The sequence below is a fragment of the Stylophora pistillata genome, chromosome 11 (assembly GCF_964205215.1).
Source record: "Stylophora pistillata chromosome 11, jaStyPist1.2, whole genome shotgun sequence".
Taxonomy (NCBI): Eukaryota; Metazoa; Cnidaria; class Anthozoa; order Scleractinia; family Pocilloporidae; genus Stylophora; species Stylophora pistillata.
Window position 1 is genome coordinate 12528301 of NC_142529.1, and position 22397 is coordinate 12550697.

The 22397-nt window shown below is 38.7% G+C and overlaps 2 protein-coding genes across 2 annotated transcripts in view; both read left to right on the plus strand.

Annotated features, from left to right (window-relative positions):
• Positions 1-2655: 2655 nt before the first annotated feature.
• Positions 2656-3986, plus strand: LOC111326829 (dynein light chain Tctex-type 5-B). Its single transcript, XM_022930908.2, has one exon. The coding sequence runs from the start codon at positions 2656-2658 to the stop codon at positions 3217-3219; it is 564 nt and encodes a 187-aa protein (XP_022786643.2). The 3' UTR covers positions 3220-3986.
• Positions 3987-11467: 7481 nt separating this feature from the next.
• LOC148720102 (transient receptor potential cation channel subfamily A member 1-like) overlaps positions 11468-22397 on the plus strand; it is a 36701-nt gene continuing 25771 nt past the window's right edge. Inside the window, exons 1-5 of the mRNA XM_088738153.1 lie at positions 11468-11699; positions 20180-20273; positions 20931-21106; positions 21403-21510; positions 21869-21977. Of these exons, the coding sequence (XP_088594279.1) occupies positions 11586-11699; positions 20180-20273; positions 20931-21106; positions 21403-21510; positions 21869-21977 (601 nt within the window). The 5' untranslated portion in view covers positions 11468-11585. The remainder of the gene's footprint in view (positions 11700-20179; positions 20274-20930; positions 21107-21402; positions 21511-21868; positions 21978-22397) is intronic.

The following is a 22397-nucleotide window of genomic DNA, read 5'->3' on the forward strand; positions in this document are numbered from 1 at the left end:
TCTTCTTTGATTTATGCAGCTGGGACTTACATCAAATAGACAATAGCGAGGGTTGGTGGCCTATCCAGCCGATGCTTAAGAAAGCCACAAGGGTTTTCAAATGCCAAATATGAAGGTATGCAGCTCTCTTCACTGCGTGTCTTTTATTTGAATGAATACAATGCTCAGGTTAATATCATTACCAGAGTAAGAGTAGATGCACATCTAGAAAGTTTGTTGTATAATAAATATGGCGCCATGTAGACCTTTTATTAGGCTGACTGTTTATGTACAATTTTTCACCTTGCCTCGCGTGGACCCTGAACGATTCCCAGGGCTATCGCTTTCTACTGAGGGTTACCTGTAAATACCTGTACCTATTGAGAAGAAACACTTTTCCTTCTTTTTTTTTTTCTAGCCAGAACGAGAAGCTCACAACTTCGAAAAACACGAGTTATTTATACTCCCTTCTTTTTCCTTTAAGTTTTTGCAAGAAAGCCGAGTGAGGTCAGGGTGGGAGGGCTTTTTCCGGACCGGCTCACTTAACCCGTTCGGCCCTGCCACGCCAGCTTTCACTATGGTTTTTAATGGAATTGTGCGCGCGGGGCCGTATGGGTCATGTGATAAAATGCATTGTTATACAGCTGGCAGTGCCTGTGGCCAATGTCAAGCGAATCCTGTGTTCGGATTGACTACTCGAACGGGCAGGAAGAGGGCCATCTCGGCCGCTCGGGATTGGCCGCTTTGATCCCGCGCAGGAAAACTAGTGCGTGCAGCAGACTTGCAATGTTCCTAGCTTTTGGACAATGTCGGTGATGATGTCGTAAATAGCGGCAGAAGACAGTCAACACCAAAGGAAACATAAACGACCCCCCTGGGTTTATCGTGCAATAAACACAGTTAACGTTCTTTTCCGGCTCTCGGAATAAACAAGTCAATCTTGATTCTTATTAAAGCGAAATCTTTTTGCTATATAATAATTCCCTTATCAAGCAAGCTTGTTCGGGCAAGATGGCTGGATATTAGCCTCGTTCCTTTTTTCGCGTTTTTATGGACCTCGATTTCGTCTCGCTCCCTAAACGCCAAAAAAGGAACTCGTCTAATATCCAGCCATCTTGACCTCACACTTGGTTAATGACGCAATTATAGTTCCGGATGATTCACGGCAGAAAACTAAACTAGTTGTTGTTTCCTTGCAGAATTGCCAACTCGCATATCTGGAAAACCAGGAAAACCCACGGAACTGTTCTCTTTCTTCGGCATTATAAGTTCTGTGAACCTAAGTTCTGTGAGTCATAAGTCCTGTGAACCAAGTGCTTATCGTTTCTGGATTAAACACTCAAGAACCTTGGCTCAAGTTTAGACAGACATACCTCATACATTTACAGGAGGATCGATTTTGATGATATTTCTTGTAAATAAACACGCTATCATATGATTTTTTTAAAGATGCCTTTTACAAAGGCAAACGAATGTGACTCATAGACGTTTCACACCTAACGCCGATGGGTATAATAATACATAATCGCAGGAAGAAATTATCAGGGATGGAAAATCCAGAATTTTCGGTAATGAAATTGTGCCCAATTAAGTTGTTTGTTCAGGAAATGCTGTCCAACATGAAAACGGTTTTTCAGCAAAAAACGATATCGGTCATTTTTTTTCTTGGTTTACCTATATAAGTTTGATTTGCAACGCTAGACAGAATTAAGAGCCGAATTGAACCAAGTCCAAAGATGTCCTCAAATTCCCTCTTGGGTCAAGAAATATGATGCGCATTTGTTTTTCTCCATATTTTTGGGTCAAACTGTAAGCTGAGCTTTACACTACAAAACAACAAATCTTAGTAAGAAAGCTTCTTTTCGTTTATGGAAACAGTTGCCTCCTGAGATAAAAGAGGTAAGTTACGCCGTTTCAAGACACTTATGACGTCATTTGTAACTTGGGTCGAAATTTTTCAGCACATGCGAGCAGGATTTGTAGCTATTTGGAATTCATTTCGTGACTCTATTTTGAAATTTTCATGATCCACAACCTGATCGTTACAAAAAGTTCCATCGCTTTAGTGGTTGTACAACGCACTGACTGACGAGGATTTGGGAGAGGGGGAGAAGAGGTTGGTTTGGGTAAATTACTGTTAAGCAACTAGGATTCATTTGTAGTTTTCAAGTATTGTAAAGTTTTTGTAAATAATTACATAATTCAGCCTTTGGCCGGCTGCGATGCAGTTTTAATAAACTATCTATCTATCTATCTATCTATCTATCTATCGATAATATGGAGGCTAAGTAAGTATGAAGCAGCAACTATTGACTATGTCGGCAACTGTTGCCTCTTCAGTTAAGCTAGGGGTCGTCGGTCATGAATATCTTAGCACTGCTATCTAGAGGGATTATTGTAATTCTATTAAATAAGGTGTGCCGGGAACTTTCATATCAATTCAGAGAGGCTCTATGAAATACCTCGGTTGCTGATGTCTTTGTACGGTGTAGCGCACGTAATTAAACTCTGGCAAATGTTCACAGCATCGATACGATAAATATAACTGGGCTCAAAAAGCAGAACAAAGGCAAACGGTGTTAGCTAAACAAGGATTCGCACGTAAGCTCATAAAGGCAAGCAGCTTGTTTTTGAATTTGTTTTTGCAGAACACTCGACACTACTGAGTTTGAAATAATGAGTGCTTCTACAGCAGTTAGAAGAAGATCAGTGACACTCAGTTCCGTGGAGCCATTCTTACGGAAGCAAAAAAGAGGTCGTCTGCGTACAACGAGCATCAATTCCATCGCATCTGGAATTGCGAGCTCAGTGGAACGACAACGATCCTCGACATGGCATGGCGCGGAAGAAGAATCAAGCGGCCTGAGTTTGAGTAGTTCATCATCACCACATGACATCGCCGATTTGAAAGATTTCCAGGATGAACTGGAATCGCAAGAAGTCATCAAGCATATTATAAAAGAAGAGTTGGACAACTCTCTAACGGATTGCGACTACGATAGCCAGCGATGCGTTTCTCAGTGTGCAAATATTAGCCAAGCAGTTGAGTTGAGAGTCAAGGAAATTACTCCCTCGGAGACCAAAGTGGTGGCGGTGGTGTACATCGGTGAGATTCGGGATCAGGGTCTTGAAATAACCAGCCAGTGCTTATGGGATCCTGAAACTGACAATTTCGTAACTGCAAGCTTTCGGAGTAAAACATTGTTTGCCGTCTGTACTGTTTTTACGGTTCAGTTCTGAAGCATGCCATATTGCGGCATTACTTTTTAGGATTAAGTTTCTACAGAGTCCTAATTTAGTTTTATAGCGAAGAGTTAACCAAAGAAACCTTGATATCCAAGGTTCATAAGACAAGGCCGGTCGTCAGAATAAAGATCTATGAAACAATCCATCAAAAGTTTCCATGTGTATGTCGCACGCGAAAGCGGGCCTTGAAATAAGAGAGTAAACATAATTGTTTATAATGATTTCCGAAAATCATTATTTTCACTGATGTTATTCGGAACAATTACGTAATATTTTCTCCTTTCAGATTACCTTATAAGTAGTTACCCCACAGTTGTGACGTATTCGAATATTTAGAGGCTTGTAACAGACTCGCAACTGCTTTTTCCGTCGTCTACTCTATGTTCATCAGCGAAAAGATCAGTGTTATTATTCATATCTATTTTACTATGTTGTGATTCATTGACTGGTATGAACATTGTCGCCGGCATGACTGCATGGTTATTAAGCAACTCTAACCATTGTTATTCGCTTCAACAATCTAGACAAGGAAAAACGTAAACAGATCAGATAAAAACATTTGAATCATAAATTGTATTCATATTGCCAACACCAGGGAAAGGTATTAAATAAAAGTAAACAATATTTAAGCCGTCCAAACATTGTTGTGCAACCCACAAATCAAGTGTCCTTCACAACACAATACCTAGCTAATGTTTTATCTTTGTATGAGCAAATCTGAAGAATCTTTTGTTTATCATAATAAATCATTTAAAGCCTTACTTCCCATGAAATGGACAAAAAACTGACAGGAATGAAGAGCATGAGTGTCTCCAGTGATCATTTTCAATGACTATAGGTCAGATAAGTATAAGAAATGGTTTTAATGAGATTCAGTCTATATGAAAACTAACACTTAACTGCATTAGTATGACTCTACTTGCTTTCTTCCCCAAATGTTACAATCTGATTCGCTACTCGCTATCTATTCCGTTACAGATAGTGAGTGAAAAGACCGCCCTAAGAGTGGGTGGTTGTAAACACATCAAAAGAAAAGCATGAGCCCGCCTCGTTCTGATTAAGTTTTGAACGAGTGATAACTTTATACTAGAACAATCAGATTATTAGCTCCGCCGATTTCAAAGCATAATGATTGCTTCAGGCCTCACCCTCATCAATTATCACGTGAGGGCAATCTCGAGCTCATAAATAATCTAGGCCCAGTCCACACGCGGCCGGATATTTTAAAAACGGGAATTTTTTTACTTTTCGTTTCAGTCTTTTACAAGTAAATGGCGTTTTCGGTCATAAAAACGGAGGTTTTACAGAACGGTTTCCGAGGGGAATTTTTTCGAAAACGCCAAGTTATCATTTTCTAAGTGAACGATCGGAGACGGAGAAAACAATGATGTTGTTCCACAAATCCAGCTCATCCCGCTCGGCGTTCTTCCATAGAGACAAAGTGCATCTTTGTAACTTGGGCTTCCTTAAGCCTGATAGAATGCGGACAGTTGCAGTTTGCTTTCACAATTCTTTAAGCTGACAGTAAAAGGAAGCGATTGGACGGAATAGTGTTGCTAATGTTGCACGCAGTCAAACCAAGAGCGCAATAGCTAACAAGTCAAATGCGTGTCAAAAAGGAAGGTCAAATCTAATGCAATCTGTAGAACCTCTAAACTTGGTAAATCAGCCGGGTGAAATTTGTAAAACCACAAAACATGGTAAGTCAGCCGAGTGAAATCTGTAAAACCCCCAAACATGGTAAATCAGCTACCAAATATGCGTAAAATATAGCCAAATGGTAGCCAAACAGTCGCTGCGCGGCAAAAATATTTCCATACATGTATCTATCCTTGGGACTGTTGTCATCGTCGATTTTAAGACTTTGAAGCATTTTTCTCCTTCCAGTTGAGTATTCATCTACACACTACCTCTTCGTTTGTAAGGTCTGCAAAGGCATGTTCTGGAGCGAAAAGGAGTAAGAACCACGTTGATCATTTCAGCGTAAGGCTCGACATGAGAGACGCCATTTTGAATTGTGTTGGTAACTCCATGTACTTCGGCAAAAAGTTTCGCCTTTGTGCTACCCCCCAGATATGGGAACAGAAGACAAAAGGACGGCTATGGGGACAAAAGCAAACTTAGCAGGGAGAACAGGGGATTACACATTTAATCCAACTTGTAGCTTAAATTAGTTGTTTAACATATTAGAATTGACTGAGTGACTGAGTGAATTTTAGGTGCATACTGACGTCATAGCACGGAGTAAAAAGGAAAAAAAGGCCGAAGAAGTCAACTTTTCCCTTTCATAGGGGTCTCAGTTATTGAGTGCGTCGGTGTCTACAAGTGTTTGTATTTCTTCTTTTTCTTCTCTGAGAAATTAACAAGTTACCAACAGCTGCTTGGTGACCCCATCTGCTACGCCAATAAACTCCAAATCATTTTTTGCATTGAATTCTTCGTGACGACTTAAAAAAAAAAAAAGGTCTATCTTGAGTCAAGGAGACTTGGATTGAAATGTTTTAACAGACGTTAAATTGGCGATAGGACTCCCAAGTATTTTACAGCTTATCATCAGAAACGTCACCTTATTGACTAACTCCGTTGTTTTGAAAGGCGAATGAATATTTATGTTATTTCTTGATGTATCAGGTTTCCATTTTGAGCCAAAAACAGGTTTGCGAAAGGATGTCGATATCTGGTAAGCAAGATACCTGGTTTGATATAATTCCTCACCGTAAGACGAGGGTGCGAAATTTACCAAATTACATGCAATTTTGTTTATCCGGTTATTAGCAATTTTTTACCATTTAAATCATAATAACTTGACTCGTATCCTCAGATATAAGCAGATATGTTAACATCTGTAGTCTACGGCAGAATTATAAATTATATTTTGTGCATATTTTAATTTGTGTTTTTCTGTATATTTTGTTTGATTCGGATGTTTTGACAAAAACGAGATTAAACGTAATGCTCCCGTGTTTTATTTTCAAAATTTTAATTTTGAGCAAGTTTTATTCGTTAATAGATCATATGCGAAACTTGAAAGCCTTAATTAAGCGGTCACGACTATTCTTCATCCTTACCTAAGAGGCCTGACCCCTAGTGATCAATTCTTACCCCTATTCAAGAAAGCTTACCAGAAATTTAACTCTTTACATTAAGCCCCTTTAAGAACAAGAAAACTTGACACAGGAACAGTGAAACAGTTCTGTTAGAACTGATTCTTGACCTTTCTTAGCCTTTCTCATTCTAATTCTCCGACTCCTTAGAAGCGGCGGTTAGCGTCTGGTTTCCTAATAATGAATGTTTGAGTGCAATTAATTATTTCGTTGAGATATGTTATAAGATATGTTATAAGAGATCAAACAGTCAAGCAGCTGTATTTTTCTTAAACTTTCCTAATCAGACGACTTCCTTTATTTAACACCGGATGCGTATTCACTTATCAAAAAGACGAGAATTTAGTTTCAATTTGAAAATAGATCATCAGCCATAATTGTTTTCCGCTTCTTAAAATGTACTAATTTCTAACACCCTGAGGCATTACTTAGCACGTATTAAAACTCAAAATAGATCATTGAACTTCGAAGTAACACAATAACATATTTATTCCGTGCGAGAGTGGATATTTAACAATTAGTATAATTTCAGAGCTGAGCAAAGAGTTTCCAGCAATCCGATTGGTCGAGCGGTTCCTTATATGACGCTTCGGATATTTCGACAGGGGATGAAAAACAGAAAAAAAAGAAGAAACAGTCCAGTAGAAAGTCACGAAACTTGAAGTGCAACTTTTGAATGCGATAGTTAATCATGGGTTGGAAAGCTAATCCTCACCTTAACTTTGCAGTTCCCCTTTGAATAGTTTTAGTTTACCAACAGGTTATGTAGTTTATCGAGAAAAGGACTGAGAAGTAGTCCACAAGACGATAGGTAGAGACATTAAGCTTCAAAAGTTTCATGCTTTCTAAGACAAACACTGCTCACATCACAGGCGTTCACTATATACCTCCTTTCCTTAGAGTGAGGAGCATATTAATCTCGTGGATGATTTGAGTTCAATATATTCGTTAATTGTTCGCCGGCCTTTAATTAAACCGCTTAAGATTGATTAATATTGTTGATTTGCCTCGCCTTTTGTGAAGGACAAGTCATTATCAATGATTAACCAACCGATAGATGCCTTTGAAATGCATGTGTTCAAACTTGCTGTTGATGATTAAGTTGAGACAAAAGAATATTGGTCTTGAGAACAGCATCAATAAAAGTTCGCTCTTTGAAAAAGTTTTGACATTCCCGGCAAAAAAATTGAAGAATCCGAAAGCTAAGCATGCTAAACAAAAGTTTTCCCATTACTTCCTGAGTCTTAAAAAACCATTGTGTCGATATATTTCAGCCTTCGCTCTGGGCTCCGTTTGAAAATAAATTAGGCGAAAGGTGTTAAAAACAAAGTAGCGCCATAGCAGTTCAAAGCGAGAAATGACCGTGGGGTACTGAACAGAAAATACTAAAAATCTTTCCCCTTTTCTTGTATTTTCTTTTTTTCCCTTTTTATGTTACATACGTTAAAAATAGTAATAATGATAATAATAATAATAATAATAATAATAATAATAATAATTATAACGGTTTATTCACAGTATATCCACATAAAAGGTGTGGCTCTTCATCTGTGAAGGCCTACGATACTAATATTTAATATTAAAACTAAATTATAATGACTAGCTAAATGGTAATAAAAACTATACATGAAAGTAAATATGTAGAATACATTGGTTGGTGGTGGTGGTTGTTTCTATATCTTTACAAGGAAGACAAGGCGCGCGCCTTTAAGAACGCCTTGCAGAGCCTTGCAAACAAGCTTCTCAAATACCTTAGAAAGTACGGGAAGAATCGACACTGGACGAAAGTGATCTTCCGAGACAGGTGTGTCAACTTTTGGAATGGAGCTGATACGCGTGAGTTTCCAGGCATGCGGGAAGTACAACTTTGAAATACAGTTATTGATGATAGTTGTGAGTGGGCCGGCCAAGTATCTAGCCACTAGCTTTACGAACCGGGCAGGCAATTGGTCAGGTCCAGTCAAACAATCAGTGCGCAGTTGTTTAAGAGTTCGCGGGACTTCTCTTTGTGTAACACTTTCCAGGTGAAAGGTGCCCTCTTTATCCGTAAGACCGCGGATGAACTGGAAGAGTTCATCTTGGTTGGTCGATTCAGCATCAAGCGTTCTCCTTGCGGTCGTAGCAAAATGAAGATTAAGCTCGTCTGGGTCGAACCTTAAAGGCTGTCGACAGGGGTGGAGTACGCGGTGAACCATGCGCCAGATTTCCTTAGACTTGTTGGACAGCAAAGCCTTTTCCATGAAAGCTTTACGAGCTTTGCGTATAGCGCTCTTTATTTTATTTCGCACTTCCCGGAAAGCAAACCAAGAAGATTCTGAATTCGACTGATGCGCTTCTCGCCTCAGCTTGTCTCTTTGTGACTGAAGGTTAAGTATTGTTTCGTTATCCATCCACGGGGCGGGAGGACGTGTCACACGGCACCTTCTGATGGGTGCGTGCCTTTCAAGGCAGTCGTTAAACAAGGTGTTGAGAGTCTCTAATTGATCGTCAGGGTCATCAGTTGATGTTATTACCGATAATGGTAGTGCGGAGAAGTCCTCCAAAAAATCTGTCTCATTTAAGTTCTTCAGGTTTCTGATGTACTTATATCTTGGCTGATAACGAGCTACGCGGATGTTTACACACGCGAAGGAGCCATCGTGATCACTCACAATACTGCACGGTATCACACCATGAGATGTTATTTTGGATCGATCATTAATAATAATGTGATCCAGTAAGGTTCGTGATGTTCTTGTTCTTGTAGGTTTGTCAATGATTTGCTTGACATTAAGGGTGTCAAGTAGGAACTTAATTAATGCACATGTGCGAACGTTTGCCGACGTAGCTCTCATTACGTTTAAATCGATAACAATGTCGAAATGCAGAGGTGAGGCCCTGTGAAAAAAAAATTAAATAAGCCCAAAAAGTAAAAATGCAGAAGAGATTAAAGTTAAACAGGCTTCCTAGGAAGAACACGGATAGACTCATGGCTGAGCACTTTTTTAAGAGGACGTCTCACCATTTGGGAAGGTTTTGGTCTATCAAACAGTCCGTTGTCGACGAAGTTTCGCAGAACAATAATGATAAAACTTGTTCATAGTACCATCTTTCTAAATCTACCAACTCAAACGACGGGCTCGACATCGCTGATCCAAGTGGTATACCGTCAGAACGCGTGTCATAGAACCTAGTAAAGATCAAACTCACCGTAGAGTTCTTTGAAGCTTGGATTAAATTCTATACCGGTTTCCCAGCAACGAGGACTGTTTTTGTAGCTCATTAGCTCTGCATTACCTGCATTACTTTCGTAAAGTTACTTGTTGGGAAGAGCAAGCGGTTCACCACGTTAGGAAACTCGATCTCTGGCCATTTACTCATTGATCGAGAGAAAAAGTTGGCACTCAGAATAGGGATCTATTCCTGCAATAAATTTAGGCTCTTTATCGTCTATTTCTCGATTTTCAGCATGTGTCTTGACGTTGTATGCATAGAGGCATAGTTACGGTTGCTTTGGGGTCGCGTGACGTGTGAAAATCATCTATACTGGGGCATTGGAACGCGACATCCAAAGGGCTGGGCTCGTATCGTCATGTGAATTCAGATCTTATTCTTCTCTAGTTACGCAAGACGAATAACATCCGGCATCCGTTAACTTCGTATGGTTAGAATTCCTGGAAACGTTGAAATCATCGAATCACACAGCAACTTGTTCAAATTTTGTCCCTCGTTCTTACGTCAGACTGATATTTTTCCGCCAATTGTGGGGATGAAATGTAAGGCTACATATAAGAGCTTTAATAAGTGCACAGGGTTCCAAATTTATTTAGGCAAGGAGTTTATAACATCCCAGTGTAAGCTTCCGGGTTGTAAAGTTCAAGTTTTCAGACATAACGGCAACTTTCTCTGAATCAAACGCATTTTCGATTTTCAGTACCACTCTTATAAATTTCATTCAATTTCTCAAAATAAAAAAAAAATAAATCGGAGTTTAAAACCTGTTGACGACCGCAAGCGAGACACCAAACCTTTCGTTCTCTATCAATGGGCCAGACAATGTGGCGCCCAAAATGAAGCCATTAGCGAGCAATGCCAAAATGAAGTGTGCAGATCCGTATGGTACGTCCGGACAAGTTTGCGTTTATCCACATTTTCAACATTCTGTTCTCTCAAACAAAAAGCCTGCATCACCTATGTCATTGACATCATCTGTTTTCAGTTTGACGTGTGGCACATGTCAAAGTGGCACATGTCAAAAGTAAAATGTTTTTTGCAAAAACTATTATTTGCGAAATGATAAATGAGCGTGCAAGTGTCACAATGACTGCGATTAGTGGTTAGACAGTGTAACACCGAACGTTTGTCGAACATTTGGTTCCCGAGTGTGGCAGTCTTCGTCTCAATCACTTTTATCTACTTAATGCCAAGCGAAGTAGCTTTGCCAAAGGAAAAGCTACTCAAAGCACAGCTGAGCCATGTCCTTTGACATTGGATCCGATGTTGCAGTTTGTCGAGTGGAAGCTTTAGGTGCACAATATTTTTGGAAGAAAGTTCAAATGCTTATATTCAGGACAAGCACAGACTTGCTAATGGATGTGGTTTTGGGTTCACTTCGTGGGGTCGCGTGTATGTACACCCCGCAATGCAAAGTGATCGATGCTTTCAAAAATATTTTGTTTCCTTTCAGTATTTTATACTTGTCACATTTTTTTCTGAAATTGCTTTTGAAACTTAAACCAAAACCTTTTGAAAATCTTGATCCCTAAAATACTCAACATAAATTTGAATTTCCAGAATAAGACTAACCTCTCTGTTTATCTGATTATCTAACAAGAATCCAAACTTCTCTAGAGCTTTTAATGAAGAAATAAAACAATGCATCGTTTCTGTTTCTGGTCAAGAAGAAAAGGATAAGAAGAAAAAGACAGAACAGTCGCATTAGTAAACAAATCAAATTCTTAACCAACGTTGAATATAAATTTCAAGCCTCAGAGGTATTCAATCACGCAAGAAGATTCAGTATTCCATTAGGCTGATTCATCTGTAAATACCAGCAGGCCAAATTCTTTACATAAAAGTGCTGAGTCACTCTGTAGATTTTTTTTGCTTGATCCCAGTTAAGTGGAGAACATAGACATGAAAATATTTAAATAGAACGACGACGATAAGGGTTTGACCCTTTTCGACATGCAAATACCATGCTTATAGCCTATGACCAATAAATCAGTTCCGTGATTTTCTCTCGGCGGGCCATTTCCACCAAAGAAACAGCTTAAAATGGATGGATGGACAGAACTTGAAGACTTCTTCCAACCCGACTCCAAAAACACTTTCCCTCTAACTGGCAAACCACTCGGAGCCAAAAAGAAATTCAGTTTAAAGGGACCGCGGGTAAGCTGTTAATTAATCAATACATTATCATAACATTCGGCCGTTAATTATCAGATATGATACCTTAGAGCATTGAAAATGTCTTTCTTTATCATTTTTATATTAAAAGAATATCAGTCCTGCATAAAAAATGGTTCAATACAAACCAAAGTGATTTTCTCACAAATCATTTTTTTTTTTGTCTTGGGAGTATGATAGATCAGTTTTGTAAGTAAGTAAGTAAGTAAGTAAGTAAGTAAGTAAGTAAGTAAGACCTTTATTTAGACACGATAAGTATTGAAGCAGTGCAGCTTGTGGGGTCGTGATAACTTTCGTAATTCGTAATTTCGTAATTTTCGTGATAACTTTCGATAATTGCATGTCGAAAAGGGTCAACCCCTTATCGTTGTCGTTCTATTTAAATCTGTTCATGTCTATGTAACAAATGTTTGGTAAGGATGTCGGCACGTCTTTAAACAAGAGAAACATTTATTTAAAACCCTAATTAAGTGAACAGAAGTTGTTTAAATAAAGTTCAAAAAAGTGAGCAACACTACGTATGAAGTTTTTAATGTCCTAACCGTTAGAGAGACAACAATTACGCTTTTTACGCAAGGGTGCGTAAATACACATGAAGATCTTTGTTTTCATTGCAAAAAGGAAACAGAGGAAAGGCAGATTCCCTTTCTACTTGTTGCCAAATACTTATCAAAAATTCCAAAAGGAAAACAAAACAATACAAGTGAAAAATTAAATGACATCCCATATGACGGTAAGATAAGAATTAGACAGGTCTATACAGCTTTCCATAGAGAAATCAGAAAGTCTGGGATTCATGATACCCATGCTGACTGAGATCATATTTTAGCCACGCATGTGACGACGATAACTTTGCTAGTACTTCTCATCGAATCAACGACTATTTCAAATTCTGACCCTCCTGCTTACCTCACATCAATAAGTTTCCGCTCAGACGGTATAGAAATGTACAACTACTCATAAGAACTATAAAAAGGGTACAGGTTTCTTCATTTTAGAAAATTATCACTTCTCAAAGTAAACGTCCGTCGCAACGTTTTATCTTCGAGTTATCAAAGCAAACTCTTCTGGATCCATAAAATGGATAATGTATATCATTTCATGGCTATGAGAGTCATTAAAAATCTAGTTAGCCTTCTAGGATCGGTAGGTGTCAGGACGTAGGGCAAAATAAATACGTAACGTCATGCGTGCTTAACTTTTCAACTTTTTTTAGTTAAGCTATTTTGATGCTAAACCTGTCGGACAATTGATTAACAACAGGAACTTTCAAATCAAAGTAATCATTATGCAGAGTTAAGAGGGCTGTGGGTAGCTCTAAATAAAGCAATCTTTAATACGGTCTGACAATAATTTGGGATGAATATCAACCCCCACACCTCCGGATTCAAAACTAGTTGGAGCCATCACAACGTTGTTGACACATTTCGTTTAAGTTTCTTATTGGCTCTTTAGTATACATTCTAAACAGAAGGAAGTTCTGTTTCTGAGATTTCGGAAATTTGTGTGAAGTTGGCAATATGGATGAAGCCCTGATAGAGTTAGACACAGTCGCAGATTCAAACGGCAACGGGAAAAAGCCGCCTACTTTGCTTGGAAAACTGGTAAGCCTGTGTCGGTTAATTTCAGAAATGCCTGCATGTATGAAAACACTTCATTCACTACCTGATAGTGCCAGTTTCTCAATATCAAGGCCATCAAAAGGCGAGCTACGCTCAAATTTCCGCCTAAAATAGCGCATAACATAAACTAGAAGTATCTGTAGTTCTCAAAGAAACAGGTGGTAAATTTCGGTTTTTTTGAGAAAATATAGTTGAAGCAAGTTTGATAAGAGTTTGAAAAGTTTCGAAAGTCATTGCTGGTTCCCGACTCAGAGACAGAGGTTCAGGGAGTGGTCAGAAAAACGCGAGTTCCCTTTAAATTTGATTGTTAAACAAGAACTGTGTTCTCCAAAGACCTTGCACCTTTTGTAATTTGGCAGTCATTAATAAGGATATGAAGAGTACAGTTATTTGAGAATATTCTGTACTCAAGTTTGTCGTGTGTTTATTACAATGCAAAGACCCGTGGAAAATTAATGCAGAATGGTATATTTTCAGTTATGGAGGATGGGTTTACAATACAACATGACTTTTTAATCGGATATCGATAAAATTAATGATCAGAAAAAATCCATGGAATGTACATATAATAATGGAAACCGATAAAAGTCGACAGAAATTGATGTTTTTAACTGTGTTTCGTTTACCGGTGCCGCTCCTAGAAATTTCATTCAAATTCACAAGTAAAAACAACGATAAACAGTATCTTGCTCCCGCGAACTTTACTCTATCTACGAACCAGACATTCTGTCGCGCCTAAAATTAAAGAAGAACTCATCAATAAACAATGTAAAGAAGAAACATGTAAATCCATACAGCGCCTCAGGGAGGGTTTACATTCATCCACATTCTAGACCTTAGTTCTTTTTCTTTTAACAAAACAACAGGTCAGTGGCGCACTCGCATCACTCGACATTGTTTTATTTGGATGTTTTCGACGATCTGTAAGTGAGAAATGATAAACGAGCGTGTGAGGTATCCGGCAAAACAAGAACTACTTTGGTCAAAATAATAGAGCGTAGAAATGTGATTTGTGGTTTGTATAACACTGAACTTTTGCAGAGCTGTACATGTTGGTTCCCGACTGTAACAGTCGTTGTCTTAGTCACTAAGCTTTAAGCTGTATGTATCATTTTCTTTGGCAATGCTACCTCACCGAACATTAAAAACAGAAATTTCTCTTTTTAATGTTCGGTGAGGTAGCATTGCCAAAGAAAATGTTACATACAGCTGACCCATATCCTTCGTCTCTGTACTTTGTGGCACGTTGAGCGATAGCTTGCGGGCTGAAAACGGATAGGCCTGCATGAATTTCAAGTTTCTTATGGCTGTGGTTTCGCTTCGTGGGGTCTCGAGTATGTGCACCCCCGCAACTCAAACTGATGGATTCTTACAAACTGATCATATTCTTAATTTTTGTACACGTCAACTTTATTCAAAAAGTGTCTCTGGTAAATTAAACCAAAACCGATTTCAAGTCTCGAACCTTTATTATCAAAATACTTTCCTGTTTGGATATTAATTACCCCTGGGTAAAATCGAAAAGAGTTTTTTAAATGGGGCACGTCCATGGTGGACGAGCGACAAAAATAAACCAAAGTTTCAGAGACTTTGATCTTCCTCGTGCTCATTCCCCTCGCGGCCCCACCTCTTGCAGACAAGTTTGTTGCTCGCCCATCGCGCAAAAGCCAAATCACCAAACATCTCGAGAAGAGAGTTGTAAGAGAATGAAATCTCTTTTCCAAACCCAGGTATGTTTCCAAGGGTAGATGAACTTACCTATTGCGTCGAGTCCAAACTGCTCCAATGTATTCTAACGCAAAGCTTTATTTCTGCCGTTTATCAGTTTTAACAAACAAACAAAAAGACGACGATACTAAGTAAAAAACCTTACAATTCAAATTCTATATTTACTTTTAATAGAAATTTCAAGCCTCAGAGCTTATCTATCTAGTACAAATGACTCTTAATATCCTATTAGCTATGTTTAACTATGGACGGGTTGATCTGAGAATACCTCAGACCTGATTCTTCACATAAAAAGTTTTAGTAGTCACTCTTTAGGATTTCTTTCCTATATGACCTGAGCTAGATGGGAAAATTTCCGATTCCGATAACTGATCTAAAAGGAACGACGGATACAGAGGAGCGACGCTGAGCAATATACAATGTTTAATAAGAATGAGTAAACTGGTAAATAATCATTGTCCGGATCATAATATTCACCAGTTAAGCATAATGCTTTAGAGAATTGTATGTCTTTCTTTGCCATTTCGGAATACAAAATATCATTTTATGACAGAAAAAACCGACTTAAACTGCTTGATTTTCTCGAAAAACAGTAAACCGTATCTTGGGAGTGCGACAAATGAGCTTTTTCATGGCAAATGTTTGGTAACATTGTCGGCAACTCTTTAAACAAGAGAGAAATTTATTCAAAACCATAATTTAGGAGGAAACTTTGTTTTCAATTCTCGTAGTAGGATCCGATCTTGTTTCGCCGCCAAATCCATAGTTATGACGCAAAATAAAGCTTGAAGAAGCTGCGTCTATCTGAGGTAAATTCTCAGGGCTAAAAAAAGGATTGTTTTTCGAAGCTTTCATATCTTGTAGCTGATTTTGCGTTACCGTGCACTGGGAGGCCGCGTAAATACGTAGTATGATATCTATTTAAATGATGTCACCAATTTCATGATAAACGTTCACCATGACTAGATCCTTCGCAAATTTCACTGATTTATCAAAACGATAATTTTCAAACTAAGGTTTTTACCTCTGAAATACTGATGTGTATTAAACTGTTCAGCGCACTGCGATAAACCATGCATTGATTTTGGGTTCACGAACATTTTACTCACATAGCGGACTGCTCATGAGCCGTTACTATGGTACATAAGTACACAAGGACCTCAGAACTAGCCTGGCAGTAGAAGGTTTCCCTTGTGATGCAAGATTGAGTGCGCTGACAATTTTCCTTGTTTTGGATAAACTAATCTTTGTTTCGTCGCTTTGTGCCGGTTTAAGCAACAGTCAATCCGCAGCGAAACCACTATTCATCACCTACTCCGGTCACATTCTTACTTAAGTTCTTCTAAGATTAATGGTAAAAAAGGAGGGAAGAAATTCTGGGATATCGATCCCGGTACCTCGCGCATGCTAAGTGGGCGCTCTACCATTTGAGCTAATCCCCTGTGAACGCGAAATCAACCTCTTCACTGCGGGTACGTATCCATATCGGACAGTTTTCGGTGTCCGGAAAAAATTCTAACATATTTTCCCAGATATGAAAATAATGACAATACTAAAAAACTTGAGCTCATTCATTTCTTTCCAATACAACTTCCGGAGGCTTTAAATTTTTTATCATGTGCAGATTCTTTGAAATATCATGACTCGTCACAGTTCGTTGCGAAGCTATGTTATCGAAAGACGATTCAAGGAATTACAGAATATTACTCCCTTTTCTAGGTGCACCATCATGCTGTTAAGCTCCGTTTTCCTTCCAATAATGAGTACTTGCTCATCCCTTTCCACTCCCGGTGGAGCATAGGTCCAAAGAAACCTCACGCCATCTCCTTTTATCCCTGGCCAACTTCTCTATTTCATTCCAGGTGTAGTCTGCTTTGGCCGCCTCCTTGTCCACGGTTCTCCTCCAGCTGTTTCTAGGACGGCCTTGTTTTCTCTTCCCCTGTGGGTTCCACCTCAGTGCATGCCTGGTAACATTGCGGTTCGGTTTTCTGAGGGTGTGCCCTATCTAACCCCAATTGCGCCTTCTAATCTAGATGTCAATTCGTTCCTGTTCAGTTCTTGCCCACAAATCCAATTTATTGAACGTGTACTTGAGATACGGCTTGAAAACTGTCAGTGGAGCCGTATGAATGACGTCATAGTCGTGAACTCTGCGCAAAAAAGACACCTTATTGATAAGGGCAATTCGCTCTCTTCTTTTAGTCTCCCTGCTAGGAAGGTTCGACTGTATTTTGTGAGATTTCAAGGATACAGAGTGTAAGGAATGCAGTGGGGTAGGATCATCACTGTAACACTGACTTGCTCTAATCTAAGGTTGTAATAGGTGTATGGGCAACCATATCTGAAACGTACAGTTCCACACTGGCTTATAAGGTCATCAAAAGTCATGTAAATTGTCAAACAAAAGAAGTCCACCGAATAAACTGAATGGCAATGCACTCACAGTGGAACTAAAAGGAAATTTGTGTCATTGACGTTGAAGAAGCGTCATTATATTTCGTGTTTCGAATGCTCCTTTAAACTTCGTCATTACGCAAGTGAACTTTTTTATTGTCTGCTTAGTGCTTATATCGTCGTTAGTTTAGAGATAATTATACATATGTGAATCGCTGGACTATTACTAAAACATCTCTAGGAACTCCTAAGAACGTAATTAACTAAGATACAAGAATCGCAATCTTTTTCAGGCCTTTATCTGGTATTCTGAATGTCGAAAGTTATTTGCGAATCATCTAAAAAGTGGAATGCTAGTTGTTTGCCTCTCCAAATATATTACATTAGAATCGATTTGCGTATCAACGAAATGAATCAAACTATTGTCAACACACGCACGTCTCCGTTAGTAAAGTCGCCTTAAATTTGTTCGGCTATGGGACAGATGTCAATAAATTTATTGTTAAGCGCGGTCTAAGTTGGGTGCAAATAGACTTTAAGAGCATCTGCAATATGTAGGAAATAACTAAGTTCCCAAAGAAACGTGCTGACGAGACCAATATTTTCTAGGCGGTCAAGAGACGCAATTCACAATAGTCCCAATATGGCGGCGTCTCCTGGAAGTATGTACCAAAAACAAGTTCTTAAAAAACGACCAACGTCCAACCTTCAGTCATCTTTAGGACATTTGTCCAAATCGGACCGATATAAAGAGAAAGATATCCCTTTAAATTCAAATCCTCCAGGCAGCCCTGCGATACAGCGATCAAACAACGGTTTAAGGAAGTTCAGTCAAATTAGTGCGCATTCCGATGCTTCTGTGGCGAGTGAAAACCTCACTGATACAAACAGTAACTCAACTAAAGAAACAAGGACGCCAAAAAATGCCATTCGGGCAAAACATCACTAGGCAAGGGATTTCACCTTAGGCAAGCTTTGAAATGAGAAAGAGTTTTCAGTGTGATGTCTATTGTTTAGTGATGTTTTGATGTGTTTGGAAAGACCGAGGATGAAATTTACTTACGTATTTGCATCGATGACTCGCTACCCTTCCTTCCAGGACGTGTATCCAGCTATTTGATTGAAACAAAGTGTCAATTTTTACATCTGAAATTTCAAAACTGAATCATATCTCTCGAAATTTTATAAAACGCGAAGATAAACATTGCTGCTGACCAGCCTTGAGGTTTGATACTTAATTTTAGCCATTCAAAACAGAAAGCTTAACAGATTAGGCCACCGTAGCTCTAATCGAGCCGAATGTAATTATTATTGACGTCCGATGTTCATAACTTTTAATAAGACACTCACTCTCTAAAGAGTTTATTTGTGGCACAGCCTGTTCGAATATATCTAAAATACATTGTTCGCATGCGGTCGCATTAACTCATGAGTACACCAGTGTAACAAACTGGACAATATAAGTCAGAATACAGTGAGTATATATGTATTGGTCCACAACCAATACATATCATGATGGACTTTTCATCTTATAAAAAGCTGGTGAGCGTTGTACTTATTTTTAAATTTCACTGTTATAGGTTTCTGTAAGGTAATAAGTATTGAGCAAATAGCGTAGCTACAAACCGGTAACTTGTTAAGCATGCTTCGGGCCAAAGACTTGCAGGATGATTAGGCTTTTGTTGGCTGCAAATGTACGTATTTGCATTCAAAAAGAGGTACGAAATATTAGACCATATGTCAATGAATACATGCTTCACAAGAGTTCTTCTCGCCATGAGCATTGCAAGGGACTGTTCAAAGTCTCATCCCAAGAGTTTGCAAGTGAGCTATCCATTTTATTTGGTCTAAGATTAAATTCAGGAAACAAACAATTTCATTTTTTAACCGAAATTATTTTTCAACCAATGCTTTCCATTGAGTGGATAGGGTGTAAACATACCCGACAGTAGTGTGAACACTCAAAAAGTTCTGCTAAATGCGAAGGAAGAAGTTCATCCGGATCTCTTGGCATTTATTTTAATTAATAATGCCTAGAACTATTGCAAAGTTTCCTTGTACTAAGAGAGCGAAGAAAGGTAAAGAGAATCATTCTGGGATACTCTCACGAAACTTTCGCTGTTAAAGTCATTTTCTCATTTCGTGCAAAGTGTATCGGGTAATATTCAGAGGACGATAAAAAAAATCTAAGGTAAAAATGACGGCAAAAACCTGCAGAATCTACTGTTGAGATGATTGGCGGTTACATTCACTGCAAAGAGAGTAATCGGGGATAAATCGGGTCAGCTGAGAACACTCAATTTATCAATTTAAATAGTTCAAGAATTCATCATCCTAAAGCAAATCGGACACCATGAATGTGATTAGAGAACTTACGTCATATCCTCGATTTGTTGTGGGAATCAAAGATGGTTAAACAAAGTCCGTAAAGGTTACATATTATGATGAACCTCTGGAGACGCCTGGTTTAGAACGTGTGAAAGAGGGTTGTTTATTTTCAAAGCATAAATCTGTCTGTCTCGTTCTATGTTTGTGCACGCTTAGCATGTTCAGACTTTCGAATGGGCAGACTCTCGGTCATCTTCTAAATTTGATTGGCTCATTTGTTTAACACATTTTAACAAGAGATATCTATCCTGTATTCGTTGCTGAATATATGTTATTCAAGCGTTATACTTTTACTAATTCTTGACATTTGCGGGTTTTTTTCATGGACAGAAAGCGAGCAAAGGCAACAAAGTACAGAAACTGCATCATGCTGCTTTGTCTGGAAACGAGGCTGAAGTGCAAAAATTACTTGGAAAAGGAGTTGGTGAGTGTGGACTTACAACTCTAAAACTCATTTAGACCAATTATGGCAACTATTCCTACATTTTTTTTGAGTCCCATTTCGAGCAACTGATACCGGACGATAACAGAACTCCATTCGAACTGTTTTTTCTGCCATATTTGTTCCAATATTATCATGACCGTAGCTAGCCCCCATTGTTTGAATTGAATGTAAGTACTGTAACTAATGTAAAGAAGAGAAACAAAATTATTATTAGTTTCAAAAGGAACACTACAGAAATTAAATTAAGATCTTGAATTGAAACTGTGAGCAGGGAGAAAGCTAACGTGAAGAAAAAGCTACATATCAGTAAGTGAGCTTATGGATATCCTTATCAGGATTTGCGTGTTTCATACATTGTTTTGTATCTTCCTTTCTTGAAAAATCCACTTCAGGTGTATTTTTGTAAATGGAATTCAAGTTCCCATTGCTTGTAAATCAAATTGGCGTTATTCACTTAAAACCTTGTTATTCTTTATCACTTGGCGGGCGTGTAACGATGCAAAATGGCTGCATTTTCTGAGGATAAATCAGGACTGATACAACTTTTTTTGTTTTCAGTTGGCTAAGTCCATTTTGATCTACCCATTAATTGCTTCGGATAACTCTAAGATATATCTTTATATTTGTTTCCCCTAGAAATAAATACTCCAGATTCATTTGGCAAGACGCCGTTGCATAATGCCATTATTGGTAAACATTTCAACATCGTTGACTTGCTGCTGAAATCAGGAGCTGATGTCAAGTGTCTTGATGAGCGAGGAGACACGCCTCTCCATGCTGCCGTCAGAGTTGATAGCGAGGCAATTGTTGTGGTTAGAAAACATAATGTCTGTTTTTGCTTTATTGATACATTTCTACTTGTCGTTTGGTATAACAGTCCACCTCTTTACTGGATCTTGAGTAGAAAATTAAGTCTCGATCTTTCTTAAGACTATATTGATTATTGTGAAGAATTGCGCTTTTCTTGATCAATTCTCATCGCGGAATGGAAGGTGGTGTCCATCTGGGCGTGTGAGGTGTACCTAACTGTAGCGTGAGCTACAACGCACGGTACATCATGATTGTAGTAAGCCTTATTAACAAGGTCATCTATTTTTAATATCTCTAGCTATTGTTGAACGACAGTAAAAGCAATGCTAATGCGAAAGGATTCGGGTCCTACACGCCTCTTCACATTGCTGCTCAAATGGATTGCGTCGACATTTGCAAGCGATTGGTAAGAAATTATGGGTGGCATTTTAATCTTACAGGTTTAATGTTAGAGAATTTTTGAGACAAGCCACTGAATATCATATGAAAAGGCATTAGTGGCTAAACCTTTGTGATGATATGTACCCCCAGCAAGATAATTCGCTAGGGATGATAAAATCGAGATGCACTTGAATTAGTTGTCAAGAAAACAGGTAGCAGTAACATATTGTACATAGTGAACTATAAATCTACCGAAGCAAGTGAATTGTTGTTCTCTCCGAGAATGTTACTCAGGTTTAAAAGGTAGTGGTCAATCAGTGCTTGAATCCACAAAACTGAAGAGATCCATTTCCCACCTTTTACAAAATGTTCTACTTTTTTAGGTGGAGCATGAAGGCGACATCGCTCAGGCAGCTGAAGACAACATGACTCCCTTTGGTTTAGCAATCGCTAAGGGAGCGCAGTCTGTGTCTGAATACTTTGCTGGAATCGGTAATTCAATTCAACTTTCGGGGAAAAGTATGAGTTAGGCGGTGAACTCATCAGAGATCATCAGAACTCGTCAGAGATATTTCCGGTGAAAAATGTCTGCTAACAGGAGAACCTATTCGCCCTTTTATTTTCTTTAATGATGCAACTAACCGTTTAAACCAAGATACTTTTTACGGTACCCTCTGCATATTCGCCTAGAGCACTGTCCACTAACATGGATTATTCTCCCACAAGGGACGTGAGTCGAGTCTCTATATATCCTTTGAGTCCCTTTAATGACATATAGTAAATCTTACAATTTTCAGGGAATTTGACACCAGACTGTGTCCACTGGTGTGACCAGTATGATCACTTGTGCCAGAATACTGCACCACTATATTTTTCCACTATGTATCCTGCTCCTTCTCTATCTTAATCCTT

Coding starts and splice junctions, on each gene's coding strand:
- LOC111326829 (XM_022930908.2), top strand. CDS start 2,656: ATGAGTGCTTCTACAGCAGTTAGAAGAAGATCAGTGACACTCAGTTCC.